Raw genomic sequence first — 16619 nt, forward strand, 5'->3', positions numbered from 1 at the left:
AGGTATTTTTTTCATTATTTAACAATGTCTTCACTTTTTTCCTGTTTAGCAACAGGAATGTATTATTTGAGTTTTTAAAATTTTTCATTTTGAACTTGTTTTTTTCGCTAGAAAAAGATGAATAGTCCTTAAATAATTGAATTGAGCAATAATAGAGTGACACTGTACCATTGGGGTTGTTGTTCTCTAATTTGCAATTAGAAACACAAATCAGATAGTGTATGTACACTCCTGTTTCTTTGCTCTGATTGGCAAGGATAAGTCTTTTTCTTTTTTTAAAGACATATTTTAGAAAGGGTGGGCAAGGACAGATGGAGAGAGAATCCCAAACAGACTCTGTGCTGAGCATGGACCCAATATCAAGATTCTGAGATCATGACCTGAGCTGAAACCAAGAGTTGGACCCTTCACCAACTGTGCCACACAGGTGCCCCAAGAATATGTCTTTTTTTAAATGGTAGAAACTGAAATTTCCATAAAAACCATTATTTTAATCTGTTTTGCATCTGGAAACCTTTTTCAGCAGGCTTCTTTTGGCAAAGAGTTGATTTTCTTTGTTTTTATTTTTATATAGTCAAAGTAGCACATAACTGATCAACAAAACATATTTACTGTAAGGATGGGAAAATGAAGCTCAGAATAGTTAATGTTTCACCCAAAGTCACACACCTGTAGAAAGATAAGATCTAAAGTATCCTCTTAATCTTCTGATTTTGACTCTACTACTCTTTGTGGTATGCTTTGCTTCTACTTTATAGATTTTGTTTAAAAAAACAAGGACTGTGAAAAAACATTTCTAGTTTGAAGGTTGATTCTGCTTTGTTCCAGGATGACACATGGATTTCTCTCATGCTGGGTGTTACATTTTTGTTTTTTACTTAGAAAACCATATTGTTCCTTCTTTTTGTTGGGAAAGCGAAGGCCCTTTGGGCTAGTATAATGTGGAGATGATTGGTTCAAATAAGGATATTACTTATCTGCAAAATTAAACTGCTAAATTTTATTACATCAAAATCTGGCACCAAAGTACTATAGAATAAGATACTTGGTACACAATACAGTATAGAATAATTAAAAATTGAACGTGGAATATTTGCAAGTTTTTGTATTTCAGAGATCAGGACATGGGAAATAAAGGAGCACAGAAATGTTTTATTAGGTCAGGATTCAACAAGACATTTGACCAGTAAATAAGAGGTCCCTCTCTGAGGATGTTGGGTATTAGAAACTACACTTTGAAATTGTATCATTTGTAGGAAGTACCACACATGTATTCCACCATCCATATCTAAGATAGAATTATAACACCCAGTGACTACAACAGTAGTATTTTGCAAAATGAAGACAGGGAGCTGTGGCCACATTTGGCACTAGGGTGAGAGAGGGCATCAGCTTCAGAGGATAGGATAGTAAAGGGTAATTGGAACTCAAGTTAGGAGGAATGAATTTACAAGGTAAAATGATGGATAAGGAAAGCCTTTACTATGACTCTCCTTTCCTTTCTGGAAGGCCCCAGAAATATGGAGATCACAATATTTCTCTGGTTAGGATCAAACTGTGGGTCATTTGATATTTAAAAATGTAAAATTTACAGGGCTTGAGGACCTGGGGACAGCTAAATCACTTCTGGGTTGTTGTTGTTGTTGTTGTTGTTGTTGTTTTTGGCTTCCATAATGCTATTCCCATATGGATTTTAAGGTACAAAACTTCAAATTTCAGCTGGGAGAGAAATGACAACTTGAAGGAAACATTTGGTGAATAAACCAAACAGTGGCAATATCTTTACTGGAAAGAATGTGGATTTTTCTTTTAAGGGCAAGAAAATGTCATTTTAAAGATCATCAATACGATATATCAAAGTGCAGTATAAATATTTTATAAGATACCTTTAATAATATTCATTATTTACCATTTTCCCAGCTACACTCAATATTTAAGTATTTTGAAATTTAGCTTAGGTGGTTTGTTGGCTTGTTTTTTTATTTTTTTTTAATTTTTTTTTATTTATTTATGATAGTCACAGAGAGAGAGAGAGGCAGAGACACAGGCAGAGGGAGAAGCAGGCTCCATGCACCGGGAACCCGATGGGGGATTCGATCCTGGGTCTCCAGGATCGCGCCCTAGGCCAAAGGCAGGCGCCAAACCGCTGCGCCACCCAGGGATCCCGATTTGTTGGCTTGTTGAATGTGCTCTATGTGACAACCAAAAATGGCAAAGTAACAGACTGATATAAAGGCAGATTTTTGTAATGCAGCAGAGTAGAGTTACATCTTACATGTGGATGAAGTCTAAAATTTGTCTCATTGGGTCAATGACATTACTCCTGAAATTTGATTATGTCAGCAAATGTCCACATTGGGGACTGACATGATATTTTACTCTAAGAGTGGCACACTTCTTGGTTTTTCTCTCTAGTATTGGGACATTTCACTATGTATTCAGTCTGAGGCCAGATGAAGTGATTGGTTTGCATACAGTGCCTTGCTGCATCTTTAAATACTAAAATCTCATTCAATGTGGGAAGTTTTATACTTGGAGGCAGAGACTGCTGTCTTCCTCAGTGGGTGGGGTAGCTGGTGGAATCACCTGTGCTCTCTCTCACATAAGGTCAAATAGATACACTTAAAAAACAAAGAAATGTGCAAGACTTTACAGTTGCTCTTAGGAAGAGTGTGATATTGCAGTGTTCTCTGCATGTTGTGTTTGTCAGTCTCTGTGTTCCTTGGGGAAGAACTTTGAGGTCAGTAAGGAAGAGGATCCAGTTCCCACTTCATAGATGTTGAGACTACTGCTCACAGATGTCCATGGCTTGTTCCAAATCATATCTAATAAGTGGTCCAGCTGAGCTTATGACTTGAGTGTTTTGATTCTAAATCTTGGGTGCTCTTTGTATTATACAGAATTTATTATAGTTTTAAAAATCAGTGAGACTTGAACACTGTAAAACCACTTCTAACACAAACTAAAGACAAAATACTCAAATAAGAAAAATGCCCAGAAAGTATCTTTCATATTTCACAGTTGACAGTTCTGTTGCCTGATTGAGAAAATGTGAAGGTATTCTTAATTAATACAGGCCTATACAATAAATGGAAGCATGTGAAGCACATAGAGCCTATAATAATCATTATCATTAGGTGTGTACTATGTCCCAGGTTTAACAGTAGGTTCACACCTTCATTATCTTACTCGGTCTTGACCTCAGTGGTATTTGGTAGGCGCTACTCTGATTAGCTCACTGTGGCAGAGATTGCTAGCTGTCCATCTCCTCTTCCAGGACCTACATCCCCATCTTGCAGTGAAGAGTGGCATGTACGGAGTTCTAGACATGATGAATACCACCCCAGAAACAAGATATATCTTTTCCCTATTCTCCTCAACCTTCTGTGAGCTGGGTACAGATGACAATGAGGCCCTATTTGGTGATAAAGCTGTGAAGAAAAGCTGGAGGATGATTGTTACAAAATCAGGATGGAGAATGGAAGAATAGGTGCTATTAACAAGTAGGGAGAATTGAGGGCTCTCTAGTATGTGCTAGCGATATTCTATTCTTATGTCTGCATGGTGATTATAAGCTTTTAATCTTATAATCATTAGTGAAATGTCATTTTTAGAATTTTTTATGTATTTAAGCTAAATTCAACAATATATTAAAATTACATAACTTTGATTAGAACTCCTCTTAAACCAAACATTCAAATAAGCCATAAGCAAAACATGAGAGTGAAGTCTTGAGATGCCCTCTGAGTACAGGTTGGCTGCCATCGAAAAGAACTACCATATGTAGTGTAATACTTAACAGAATAATGCAGACCAGTCCAGGGCAGAGACCATTTATAAACCCATGAAGAATTTCCATCAGTGTCTGTGGAAGTAAGAGTGAATATACAGTCCCATTATACGGATTGTAGTATGTCATGTGTCATTATGCTTAGGTTGGTGATGTGGCAAAGAGAATATAGCTCTCATTCCATAGCATCCATCTCACATAACTTCATTTTCTGAATCCTCTCTACTTTCTTCATAAAATCTTTCCTTAAAGAATTTTTTTCCAGCATTGTTTTTGATACCTGTAAGAAAACCATTTGAAAATATATAAATATGGCAACATTTAGGCATAGAGAAAAGACTGCATCATTCATTGGAAATATTATAAAACATAGTGATTGAATCAGAATCAGGTATCACAATTGTAATTCAAGTTCAGAGATGATCAGCAATAACTTTGTTTTGAGTCTCAGCATATTGAGTGAGAGCATTTTATAACCTCACCTGCCTAGATAAGCATTGTTCTTGGAGATCAGGATAGACCTGAGTCTGATGGTGTAAATGTGTTATATTCAGGTAAAGTGGAGAGTGAATAAATCAATGACTCTTGATCTTTGTATATATATACTCTAATTGGGATTTATCTTTCTAAAAGTAGGTTACTCTTTGGACTGGCCATGAATTCAGTATAAATTATTTAATTTATAAAAGTGATGGTGAAATGTAATGATGAAAAGATCAGTAAAATGAGCAGTTTGGCAGTTACTGCTAAGAAAGATAAAAAAAAAAAACATGAAAAACTAAAACTAAAGGGACAATTATATAAAATAAGGGCCAAAACCAACCGCTCACTCCTCCTTGATACTGAGATTAGGAAATATGAACAGATTAACATTACTTTGATAGAAATCAGTCTTGAATATCTGAATTGATTTCCCAAACTAGTAAAAGTCTACTCAGGCTGTGATTCAGTGGTGTTTTTTTCATTTGCTTTTTCATTTAGTTAGGCAAGAGTCTTCTAATACTCACTCACCAAAAAAAAGCACTTAATTTGTCCCAAAATTTTGAAAATTCTTCCTACTCTTCAAAGAAACCTCAAGTTATAGGTATTTGTATCAATGAATTGTGAATCTTGTTTACTGAAACTGAAGTGTGGAATTGTAGCTTGTAAAAATGAAAATAGAATTTCTATGTATTAAATTGTGGGTTAAACTGTACAGAATGAAAAATTATTTTCATATCTTGGAAAATTGGTATTGTAGTTGATGTACCTTTGACCCTTGGCCCATACTTTTTCTCTTGCCTGAAATCACTACCTTCTGACTTTCCCTATCCTATTACCCTCTGGTCTTAACTTTTTCAGGAACATTTTCCAATTCCTTAAGACTAGATGAAGGTTCCCTGCTTTGGCTTGCATCCCATCGGTGTTTGGTTTTACCATACCATTTATCACATTGTATTATAAATGTTTTTATTCTACTCTTTGTCAATCTCAATAAAGTGGATTTTTCCCCCCTTAAAACAAGTGGATCTTTGTGTGGAGCATGTACTCAGGAAGCATGGATAAAACAAAACCATGTTTTAGTGCTTGATACCAACTATGTTCCAGGCACAACAAAGAAAACGGAGTTGAGTAAGACTTTCCACTTTCTCACCCCTCTAAGAAGAGTAGATACATGTCCAGTGAGAATGGTGGGTGGAGCTGACCTACAATCTGAAGGTCTCAAGAAAGTGGTCTTGTCTGTTTCGTCAGGAAACCTACTGCTATTGGCCAGACTCAGCAACTACAAATCATGTTGTATTAGATATCTATTAATTTGCATTTTGATTGTTATTGGCTAGCAAGACATAGTCCTGACATTTGTGGAAGTTTGCCAGACATTTATGTGCTGACATGTCCATGCACAAGTCATAGATACAAATACATATACATATACATGCATATATATGAAAAACTGCTTGACATTCTTATATTCCCAAAATAGCATTGGTGACTCTACTCAAACCAATCGATCACAATGTAAGCACTTTAGCTAGTTTTATATTTCAGTCAAGTGAGCTTCAGTGACTGGATGTTTGATTGAAGAATCTCAGCTTCCAGTGAAGAAGATCCTAGGCATCTCTTCCCAGAAAATATCTCCATCCCTTACTAAAGTATAAGATCTCTAGAGGTAATGGTTACTTCATTAATTGTTAATTCTTCATTTTCTAGTACCTCATAGGTGCTCCTCTAATTCATTTGACTACTCAGTGGCAGAACTATAGGTATGGTGTGTATAGTGGTTGTTGTGAGTTGCAAGATGGTGGCGTTTGAGTCAGCGTACTCGAAATTTAATGTGGTGCTTCCTGATTTAGTATTTCAGATTTTTTTCTTTGCACATAGAATTAATTGGTAGCTTTAAGTAAGTACTGAGATTCATGAGACTTAAAACAGGAGTTTTCTCCTTAATCAGAATATATGACTTTATTCAAACAGATAAGCATTAGTAAACATTTAGCAGCTCTGCAATGAAAAAAATAAAAACATGGCTTTTATATTTAGTTTTATTTAAATGCCACTAAATTTAACAACATTCATTTTATTAATAAACTGAGTTTCCATATTTAGGTCATTGTTTCATTTCAATCTTTTCCTCTACTTAATTTTGACTTAGACCTGTTGTCAAAATATTAACTGAGAACTCTAAGGCTAAATCTGTATCTATATTTAGAACTTTCTGGTTAAAAATTAATTTCCTGAGGTACAATAGGTTATAAATACTTCATAAAAATGAATGGTAAATTGAGCAGGGAATTAAAAGAGAATGAATATTGAACAGCCAGCTTCCCTTAGTAAGAAATGAAGAGGCAGATGTGTTTTGTTTCTCCATGAACCCAAACAGTTTTATAGTCATAAATTTTCTCTCATTTTGAAATAAAAATATGTTCTTTAAAAAAAGGGGGGGTGGGGTGGCACCTGGATGGCTCAGTCATTCAAGCATCTGCCTTTAGCTCAGGTCATGATCTCAGCGTCCTGGGATCGAGCCCTGTATCAGGCTCCATGCTCAATTAGGAGTCTGCTTCTTCCTCTCCCTGTATGTGCTACCTCTTTCTCTCTCTCTCTCTCAAATAAATAAATATTTAAAAAACAAAATAAATATATATTATTTATTTAAATAGTAGCTCTTAAGCAGACTCTCCAAATAGAATATTTTAGTCAGTAAAAGTAAACTTGCATTTTAAGAGACTTACTCATAGTATCCACCTTGCAGCTACCTGGCATCTAAGAAGAAGCAATCTGAAGAGAGGAAAAAAAAATCCTATGTCAAGAAATGTGTTAAATATTAAGAATACAAAGGTAAATTGGACATGGACCCTAATTCATTGAGAAGGTTGTTTAAAGTGAATATTTGGAAAAGTATCTTTTCTTAAAGGTTTTATTTATTTGACAGAGAGAGAGAGAGCAAGAGTGAGCACAAGCAGAAGGAGGGGCAGAAGGAGAAGCAGAGTTCCCTCTGTGCGGGGAGCCTACCATGGGGCTCAGTTCCAGGACTTTGGGATTATGACCTGAGCCAAATGCAGACACTTAACCGACTGAGCCACCCAGGTGCCCCTGGAAAAAAAATATTTTTAAGGCAGTTTATTGGCCAGTGCAAAACTCCTAAGGTGATACTTTTGGCATGATTGAGAGTACAGAATAGGCCAATGTACTGAATAAAAACAGTAAGAGACAGAGTTGAAGAAAACAAGGACAGACATGTAACATGGGACAAGATCATGGTGGAAATTGTTGGTAATTTTGAAACTTGGACATTTACTAAATGAAAAGGAGTACCAGAGATTAAAACATAATACATAATATCCATATACACATAAAACATCTATATAATATAGACATAACTACCCTATATATCACAACTATGACACTACCTTGATTTGGGAAACTGTTGTCTCTTACTAGCATTAACACAAAGCTCTCTAATTAAATGCTTGCTTCATCCATTGCCTCCTACAGTTTATTTCCTACAAGCAACCAGGATCATTTTTTATTTTTCAAAAGATGCCTAATGCAAATGAGCAGACCTAGTGTTCCTTCTCTCCTTTTTTTTTTAAAAGATTTTATTTATTTATTCATGAGAGACAGAGAGAGAGAGAGACAGAGAGACAGAGAGACAGAGACACAGGCAGAAGGAGAAGCAGGCTTCATGCAAGAAGCCTGATGTGGGACTTGATCCTAGATTCTGGGATCACACCCTGAACCAAAGGCAGACACTCAACCGCTGAGCCATGAAGGCGTCCCCCTTCTCTCCTTTATCATGAGTTATGTTCTAGACTGTTTAGAGAATTTATGATCTAACACATATCAGAGGCAAAAAGAGTTTTCCTCTAAGTGGGTTATTGGTAGGACAGTTATACCCAAATACCTTGAACTCCAGATTACTGCATCTCTCTTTAAACAATACATGTATCATGACACTGTAGGATTTGCTAGGGCACATTTCTGATTCCTATTTTCCAGAAATGCAGTTGCTCATTGCCTTTACTCGCAGGATTTCTATTTTTTTGATCTATTTTTTAATACTTAATAACTTCCACTTGAAGCCTTCTTATTTTTAATCAGACCTTCTTCAGATGGGAGCCAGGATTGGTACAAGGATATCCCTGAAGGGAGCCCGGAGTCTTTTTTTGTAACATAATAAGAAGTGGAGTGTCTTAGCAAGAATTTAAACCTCAATTCCCACCATTTGCTTCAACGTGGATGGAACTGGAGGGTATTATGCTGAGTGAAATAAGTCAATCAGAGGACAAACATTATATGTTCTCATTTATTTGGGGAATATAAATAATAGTGAAAGGGAATAGAAGGGAAGGGAGAAGAAATGGGTAGGAAATATCAGAAAGGGAGACAGAACATAAAGACTCCTAACTCTGGGAAATGAACTAGGGGTGGTAGAAGGGGAGGAGGGCGGGGGGTGGGGGGAATGGGTGACAGGCACTGAGGGGGGCACTTGACGGGATGAGCACTGGGTGTTATTCTGTATGTTGGCAAATTGAACATCAATAAAAAATAAATTTATTATTAAAAAATAAATAAACCTCAATTCATGTAATTAATAATTTTCTGTTTACCTTCAATCTTTTTCTAAAATTCTGCATAATGAAATTCCCTTTTATTACTTAATTTAGTCTATCAGTTTCAAATATTATATGGGGAAGATTCTAAACAAGATAGAAAGCTAAGAAGATATATCAAAGAAACCTAAAATTGAAATTTTATTTAGCCACTATATAGTACATCATTAGTTTTAGACGTAGAGTTCAGTAATTCATCAGTTGCATGTAACACCCAGGGCTCATCACATCACATGCCCTCCTTAATGCCCATACCCAGTGACTCCATCTCCCCACTCACGTCCCCTCCAACAATCCTCATTTTTTTCTCTATAGTAAGAGTCTCTCATGGTTTTTCCCCCTCTCTGATGACTTCTCATTCAGTTTTCCCTCCCTTCCCCTATGATCCTCTGCACTGTTTTTCATATTCCACAAATAAGTGAAACCATATAATTGTCTTTCTCTGATTGACTTATTTTACTCAGCATGATACCCTCCAGTTCTATCCACATTGATGATAATGGTAGATATTCATCCTTTCTGATGGCTGTGTAATATTCCATCTGAAACTAATGATGTAATATACAGTGGCTAATTGAATTTAAATTATAAAAATAAAATCTGTGAGTTTAAACCAAAAAAATAATAAAATAAAATTTCAAAAGGTATAATCTTAATTTTGATCCATCAGACATTTATTGCCTAGCAATCTGTTCCATCTCTCTCTTTTAGGAATTGTTATGGAAAAAAATTGTGTGTGTGTGTGTGTGTGTGTGTTTGTGATTGTGGTAGCACAAGTTATTTTCTGTTTGGAGGCACTCTTTACTTTCCACAGTTTGAAACATTCAGTATCTGATGCTTTTTTACTCTCTCTTATAAAATGATGCTCTCCTCCCCTCACCACATACATACAGTAGCATATGTGTAAATATGTAGCTATATATGTTCCTTTTTCCACATACAAATACCAATATATTTATAACATGAGTTGAATATCCTAAGGCAATTGGGTTGATTTAAAGCTTAAAACTGTAAATTCACTTTAAAAATAACAATTATACTCTATATTTAAATAAAAAAACACAATCCCTATTATAAATATCTTTTACAAGCTCTTTGTTGGTAGTAGATTGTATGGATGGTCTATGCAATAGGTATTCCTTCTCCAAGTATTCTTTTTTTTAAGTATTTTATTTATTTATCTGAGAGACAGAGTGTGTGTGAGTGGGTAGAGAGCCAGAGAGAGAGGGAGAAACAGACTCCCCTCTGGCCAAGGAGCCTGATGTGAGACTCGACCCCAGGACCCTGGGATCATGACCTGAACTGAAGGCAGGTGCTAACTTACTGAGCCATCCAAAGCAACCTGATCCAAGTATTCTTAATGACAAAAACTTCTTCTTCTTCTTTTTTTTTTTTTATAGAGGCTGAAAAGGGAGATTCTCATTTCTGTCAGTTTTCCTTGCAGCTGGGTTGGCCATGTGCCATAGCCACATGACTGCAAAGAAACATTTTATTGGAATTTGGAGATGATTTACTTCATGCTATAGAGAGATATATGAAAATAATTCTTTTGGCTTGTTGCTTTCTTTCTTCTTCAGATATATTGATGTTTAGATGTGATCTTGGAGCTATGGCAACCTTTTTGTGACCATGAGATGACAAGCCTGAGAATGAAGGCCAACAAACTGAGAACAGGAAAATGGAAGAGACTGAATTCTTGATAAGAGTGATTTGTTGCTGGAACAAACCTAGGATAAACTAGTTTTAAACTTATTGCTAGGTGAGAGAAATAAGCTCCTGTTTAAAATGGGGTTTTAATTGGGCATTCTGTAACTTGAAGCTAGAAACTTTCTAATTAGATTGAAGGTTGCATTCCCAGGATATTAAATAAAAAATATGTTACTTAAACAAATGAACATTTTTGTGAGATTCTTATTCCTTTTTGGGAAACACTGAAGAGAGAAACTGTAATTTATCATGATGAGAAGGTGAGTTTGTGCGGATTTACATGTAAATTTTAACCATTATCTTTGGTTCACCTGGACTGTGATCATTGTTCAGTATACCCTATGGTCTTTGAAATAGAAACATCCTCCAATATTTTTTCTTATATTTGTAAGAAGGCTACATGTTTGTGCAACACTTAATGTGGGGGCACCTGGATGGCTCAGTCAGTTGGGAGTCTGCCTTTGGCACAGGTCATGATCCTGGGATCCTGGGATCAAGCCCTGCATTGGGCTCCCTGCTCAGCAGGGAGCCTGCTTCTCCCGTTCCCTCTGCCTCTCCTCCCTGCTCATGCTCTCTTTCTCTTTCAAATAAATAAATAACTCTTTAAAAAGAAAACACCTAATGTGAGCAAAATACTTATTAAATCAATCAAGGGATCCCTGGGTGGCGCAGAGGTTTGGCGCCTGCCTTTGGCCCAGGGCGCGATCCTGGAGACTGGGGATCGAATCCCACGTCAGGCTCCCGGTGCATGGAGCCTGCTTCTCCCTCTGCCTGTGTCTCTGCCTCTCTCTCTCTCTATCCCTCTCTGTGTGACTATCATAGATAAATAAAAATTAAAAAAAAATAAATCAATCAAAATAGTTCTTTCAAGGCTTCCTAAATATAACTCTGACTCGGTTTCTTCTTTAATTTTATCCAAGACTTATTCTTAATTTTGAGACTCATACTTTTATTACAAAATTTCAACTGCCCAATGGGTAATGGAAAACGAGTGAAGGCTCTTAAACTAAGGAGAGACAGAGCTTAGCTTTTGAAGCTTATTCTAGCAACAGTGTAAGAGGATCACGACAGAATAAGAGGAATTATATGGAGAGATGCTAGAATAATAGGAGGTACTACAGTTGAGCAGTCTGATTCAGTTAAAATCTAAGAGGATATGTGGTGGCTGAGGGACAAGGACGGAGGTCATTGTGGACACATTGCTTAGCATGTGAGACATGTGGAATGTTTTCTGAAGGTTCAGGCCAAAGAACAACATGATTTTCAGAAATATTATTGAATTTCTTCAACATGCTCTACACTGATCTTAACCCCAAAAGCAAAGTACTAAGCAAGACAGAGGAGATGTTCGTCCTTATAGAACTTGTATAGTTTATAGGAGAACATAGGAATTAAGGGGAAAAAATGTCTGATGAATATTATGATGTATTCATGAGGACATAAATAATGATCACTGACATTTATTGACTATTATATGCCAGGCACTGTTCTAACCATATTACTAAAGGGAGAGAGAGAGAGAGAGAGAGAGAGAACAAACTGCTGATTCTCAGAGGGGAGGAATGAAATAGGTGATGGAGATTAAGGAGTGCACCTGCCATGATGAGCACCCCATGTTGTATGGAAGTGTTGAGTCACTATATTGCACACCTAAAACTAGTATTATGTTAACTAAGTGTAATTGGTATAAGAAGGATAGAAGTAAAGAGGTCCAAAATAAATGTTCAGATTAACAAGTAGCTCTTTATAAGATAACATAATAAAATGAAATATATTCTCAAATAAATAAATAAATAAATAAAAACTTTAAAAATATAAAATAAAAATTTAATTATCACACCAACCCAATGAAAGAAATTCTATTTCTATCATCCTTATTTTACAAAAATGAACCACAGAAAGAGAAATTAAGTAACCTGCCCGAGGTATTACTGTAAGAGTGGAAGTAGGCAGATAGAATTCATACACATACCCTCTAACTCCATTGACCCTATTGTTTTCTGTGATGAAAAGAAATTGATAACCCCAGTTGCTGAAATATTGCATAAAATGATAGCAGATCAGGTAAAAATTTCCAATAGGTTATTAAAGTGTAAACTTGAGAAGGAACATATAGTATTGCAAATTTTTTTATTATTATTTATTATTTTTTAGTTAAAAATGTTTTGCAAATTATTTTAGAGATACTTCAGGAGAGAGAACAGGTGAGTTATTCTAATACTTGAAAACTTTGAGGTCTAGAAATAAGGAAGCCTGGAGGCAGAACCCTTTCAGAAAAAAATTCCATTTAGGATATGAGGACAAAGAAGGGATAGAACAACACAGTAGATTTCCCTTCAGAGATGAAGGTAAAGGGGAGATGGGACTTTACTTTGAATCTAAGGATGTACAATCCCTAGAGAGAAGTGAAAATGAGTGAAATATTGAGTCCCTTAGGAACTAAAGACATGTCATGGCCCAAGGTACATGTCTCCTTATTCTTTTACACATAAAATCTGTTCCCTGAGGAAAACACTAAGCAAGCCTCTACCCTATTTATAACTAAGTGCATTATATCCTGAAACACATTTTAAACTATGTCCAATCAAGTAGTAAGTGTGGTAATAATAAAATCTTTATTTTTCTCTGCTTCCCAAGTAGACTTGAAGTCATAATCAGAAATTATGATCAGAAATATTTCAAGGGTATATCCGAATTTAAGTCAGGCTGAATCCTATTAGAACCAAAGCCTCAGAGCCTGAAATTGCCTTTCCAGGACCACAGGGGTAAATACCAGGGATAAGAGAACATGGAGCTTTTCTTACCTAAGGAGCGTGAGTATCTGAATTCCATTTATAATAACGCATTCTTTGTTTTGAGATGAAAGTCCAGAGCTCTGAGATATGCCACTCTCTTTCCTATTTTGTGCAGTATTGACATTCAAGTGAAGTTGGCAGGGGAATGTGTTCGAGGAAGATAAGAGGATATTCAGAGATTAGAGGGTTCAGTATCTCCACCAGTAAGTGCCCTCTTCAGGGATGGAACTCTCACTCCTGGATTTATGGCTTTTACTCTGTGACTTGGGGCAGTAACTCAGCCTCCCCTGGACTCTGGTCCCTTATTTAGGTCAGAAGCAGTGTTCTTTTTTTTTTTTTTAAGGATTTTATTTATTTATTCATGAGAGACACAGATAGAGAGAGAGGCAGAGACACAGGCAGAGGGAGAAGCAGACTCCATGCAGGGAGCCCGATATGGGACTTGATCCTGGGTCTCCAGGATCATGCCCTGGGCTGAAAGCAGGCGCCAAACCGCTGAGCCACCCAGGCTGCCCCAGAAGCAGTGTTCTTAATTCTCACTCCATCAAGTATAATTTGCACTTGAGGCCAGCACAGGGTTGCTACGGTTTCTGCCACTTATTTTACGGGTGAGGAGAGGGTGAAGTGAATGAACAAAATGGTGAGATGTGAGAAGGATAATTCTGTCCTGGTCCCAACTTCTCTCTTCTCCATTGGTGTGTCCAGAGGTCCGTCGTTGGACCTGCCTCTCTAGGCTAAGTTTGAGATGCCCTTTGCTATATTTATCTTATAAAGGCTTTAATAAAGGGAGAGTTAGAGTCCCTTCATATCATGGTAGTGGTAAAATTCTTTGGGTCCATGTTGGGCTAGTCTCAGGCATTCCCAATATACACACTCTCTTTTGTATAAGATCTTGCAAGAAGAGTTGAGTTGTTTCTTAATGTAACTATTTTTCTGTGCAGACAGATCCCTTTAGAGAAGAATGCCTCCTGGAAATGCTTCTTTTGTGACTGAATTCATTCTGGTGGGGCTCACAGACCTACCAGATCTCCAGCTCCCCCTTTTCTGCTTGTTTCTACTCATGTATGTGGTCACTGTGCTGGGAAATTTAGGCTTGATCACTCTAATTGGGTTGAATTCACACCTCCACACCCCCATGTACTTTTTCCTCTTCAATTTGTCCTTCATAGACTTCTGTTATTCTTCTGTGTTTACACCCAAAATGCTGACTAACTTTATATCCAAGAAGAATATCATCTCCTACAGGGGGTGCATGACCCAGCTTTACTTTTTCTGTTTTTTTGGCATTTCTGAATGCTATGTGCTGACATCCATGGCCTATGATCGCTATGTGGCCATCTGTAACCCACTTTTGTATAATGTTGTCATGTCCTCTAAAGTGTGTTCCCTCCTTATGCTTGGTTCATATTTGATGGCATTCTCAGGTGCCATGGCCCACACTGGATGCATGCTGAGACTGACCTTCTGTGATGCAAACACCATCAACCATTATTTTTGTGACATCCTCCCTCTGCTCCAGCTCTCCTGCACCAGCACGTATGTGAATGAGTTGGTGGTTTTCATTGTGGTGGGCGTCAACATCATTGTGCCCACTGTCACCATCTTTGTGTCTTATGGTTTCATCCTTTCCAGCATCCTGCGCATCAGCTCCACTGAAGGCAGGTCCAAAGCTTTCAGCACCTGCAGTTCCCACATAATTGCTGTTTCTTTGTTCTTTGGATCAGGTGCATTTATGTATCTTAAACCATCTTCTGTTGGGTCTATGGATGAGGGGAAAATCTCCTCTGTCTTTTATACCAATGTGGTTCCCTTGATGAACCCGTTCATTTACAGCTTGAGAAATAAAGATGTTAAATGTTCTGTGAGAAAAACTCTGAGTAGGAGGCAGTTTTGATCATAAACAGCGTCTCTAGTTAGTCAAAAGACAGGGAGCTTCTGTTTTTAATTACGGTAATTTCATTGGCAACCTTCTTATCCTATTTCTTTCTTATCATGTTGAAGGAAAGGAGAATCTTCTCTCTATAATTTATTTTTACTTTTTTTTCCCCAACAACATCATATTTTTACTTTTTGTAGAGTAGGCTTCTTTCTTCTCCATTTGCACACTTTCTTCTCCCCTTTTTTCAGTTAGTAATAATATTAAGAAATAAGCTTATTATCTATTTTTTTTCTTTATCATAGTGAACTTTTATTTTTCTTTCTGGAATATGTTTATTGCATGGATTGGAAAGTAAAGCTCAGAGTAGCTAGTGACTTACAGCTGTCTGTCTTCTGAATGAAAAGTATAGACTAAAGTCTCAGCCTTCTGGTTTCAAATCTACTACTCTGTAGTGTACTTTGCTTCTACTTTATTCTATTACTTTTTGTTTCCATAAGCATGGAAAACAAGAAAGCATTTCTGATTTCAAAACTGACTCCGCTTTGTTCCAGGATGATACATGAATTTCTCTCAGGATGGGTATTGCTTTCGATTGTTTATTTGTTTAGGAAAACATTCTGATGTTTTTCTTTTTTTCCCCTTGGAAAAGGGGAAGCTCCGCTGGCAAGTACAGTTCAGAAAGGACTGGCTCAAATGAAATGTTACTTTTTCAAAATTAAAATAAAATGAACTTGATGATAGGAATTAAGAAATATACTTGTGATGAACACCAGGTGATGTATGGAATAGTTAAATCACTATATTGTACACCTGACACTAATAATTATGCTGTATATTAACTAACTGGAATATAAATAAATAAATAAATAAATAAATAAATAAATAAATAAATTTAAAAAATAAAATGAATTTGGAATGTTCATGCATACTTGTAATTCACCGAGCAAGACAGAGGAGAGAAAGGATCTCAGAACATATAATTAGGCCATGGCTCAACAAGACACATGGCCAATAAATAAAAGGTCTCAGTGTACAGAATGGTCATGGAGGATTTAGAAACCACATTTCAATCTCAGTTTTAATCCTGCTCTATACTGTGCTGTAAAAATATAGTCTATAAAGCTTTCATAAAATTTATAATGTACAGTGAGCATACAGCAGTAGTGTTTGGTGGAATGAAGGGTAAAAGCGGTAGTCACATTTGTGGGACCAGGTAGATAAAGGTCATTTCAAAAGATAAAGCAGTAAGTAGTAATTAATACTCAAGTTAGGAAGAAGGAATCTGGAAAGCAAAATGATATGTGGTAAAAGTCCCTTCTTATGATTCTCCATGTCTTCCTGGAAGGCCCTAGAAATAT

At 36.6% G+C, this 16619-nt stretch overlaps 1 protein-coding gene across 1 annotated transcript; it reads left to right on the plus strand.

Annotated features, from left to right (window-relative positions):
• Positions 1 to 14343: 14343 nt before the first annotated feature.
• OR8B1K (olfactory receptor family 8 subfamily B member 1K) lies at positions 14344 to 15276 on the plus strand. The gene has a single exon (NM_001389084.1). The coding sequence runs from the start codon at positions 14344 to 14346 to the stop codon at positions 15274 to 15276; it is 933 nt and encodes a 310-aa protein (NP_001376013.1).
• Positions 15277 to 16619: the final 1343 nt, after the last annotated feature.

This window comes from Canis lupus, chromosome 5 (genome assembly GCF_011100685.1).
Source record: "Canis lupus familiaris isolate Mischka breed German Shepherd chromosome 5, alternate assembly UU_Cfam_GSD_1.0, whole genome shotgun sequence".
In the NCBI taxonomy this organism is placed as follows: domain Eukaryota; kingdom Metazoa; phylum Chordata; class Mammalia; order Carnivora; family Canidae; genus Canis; species Canis lupus.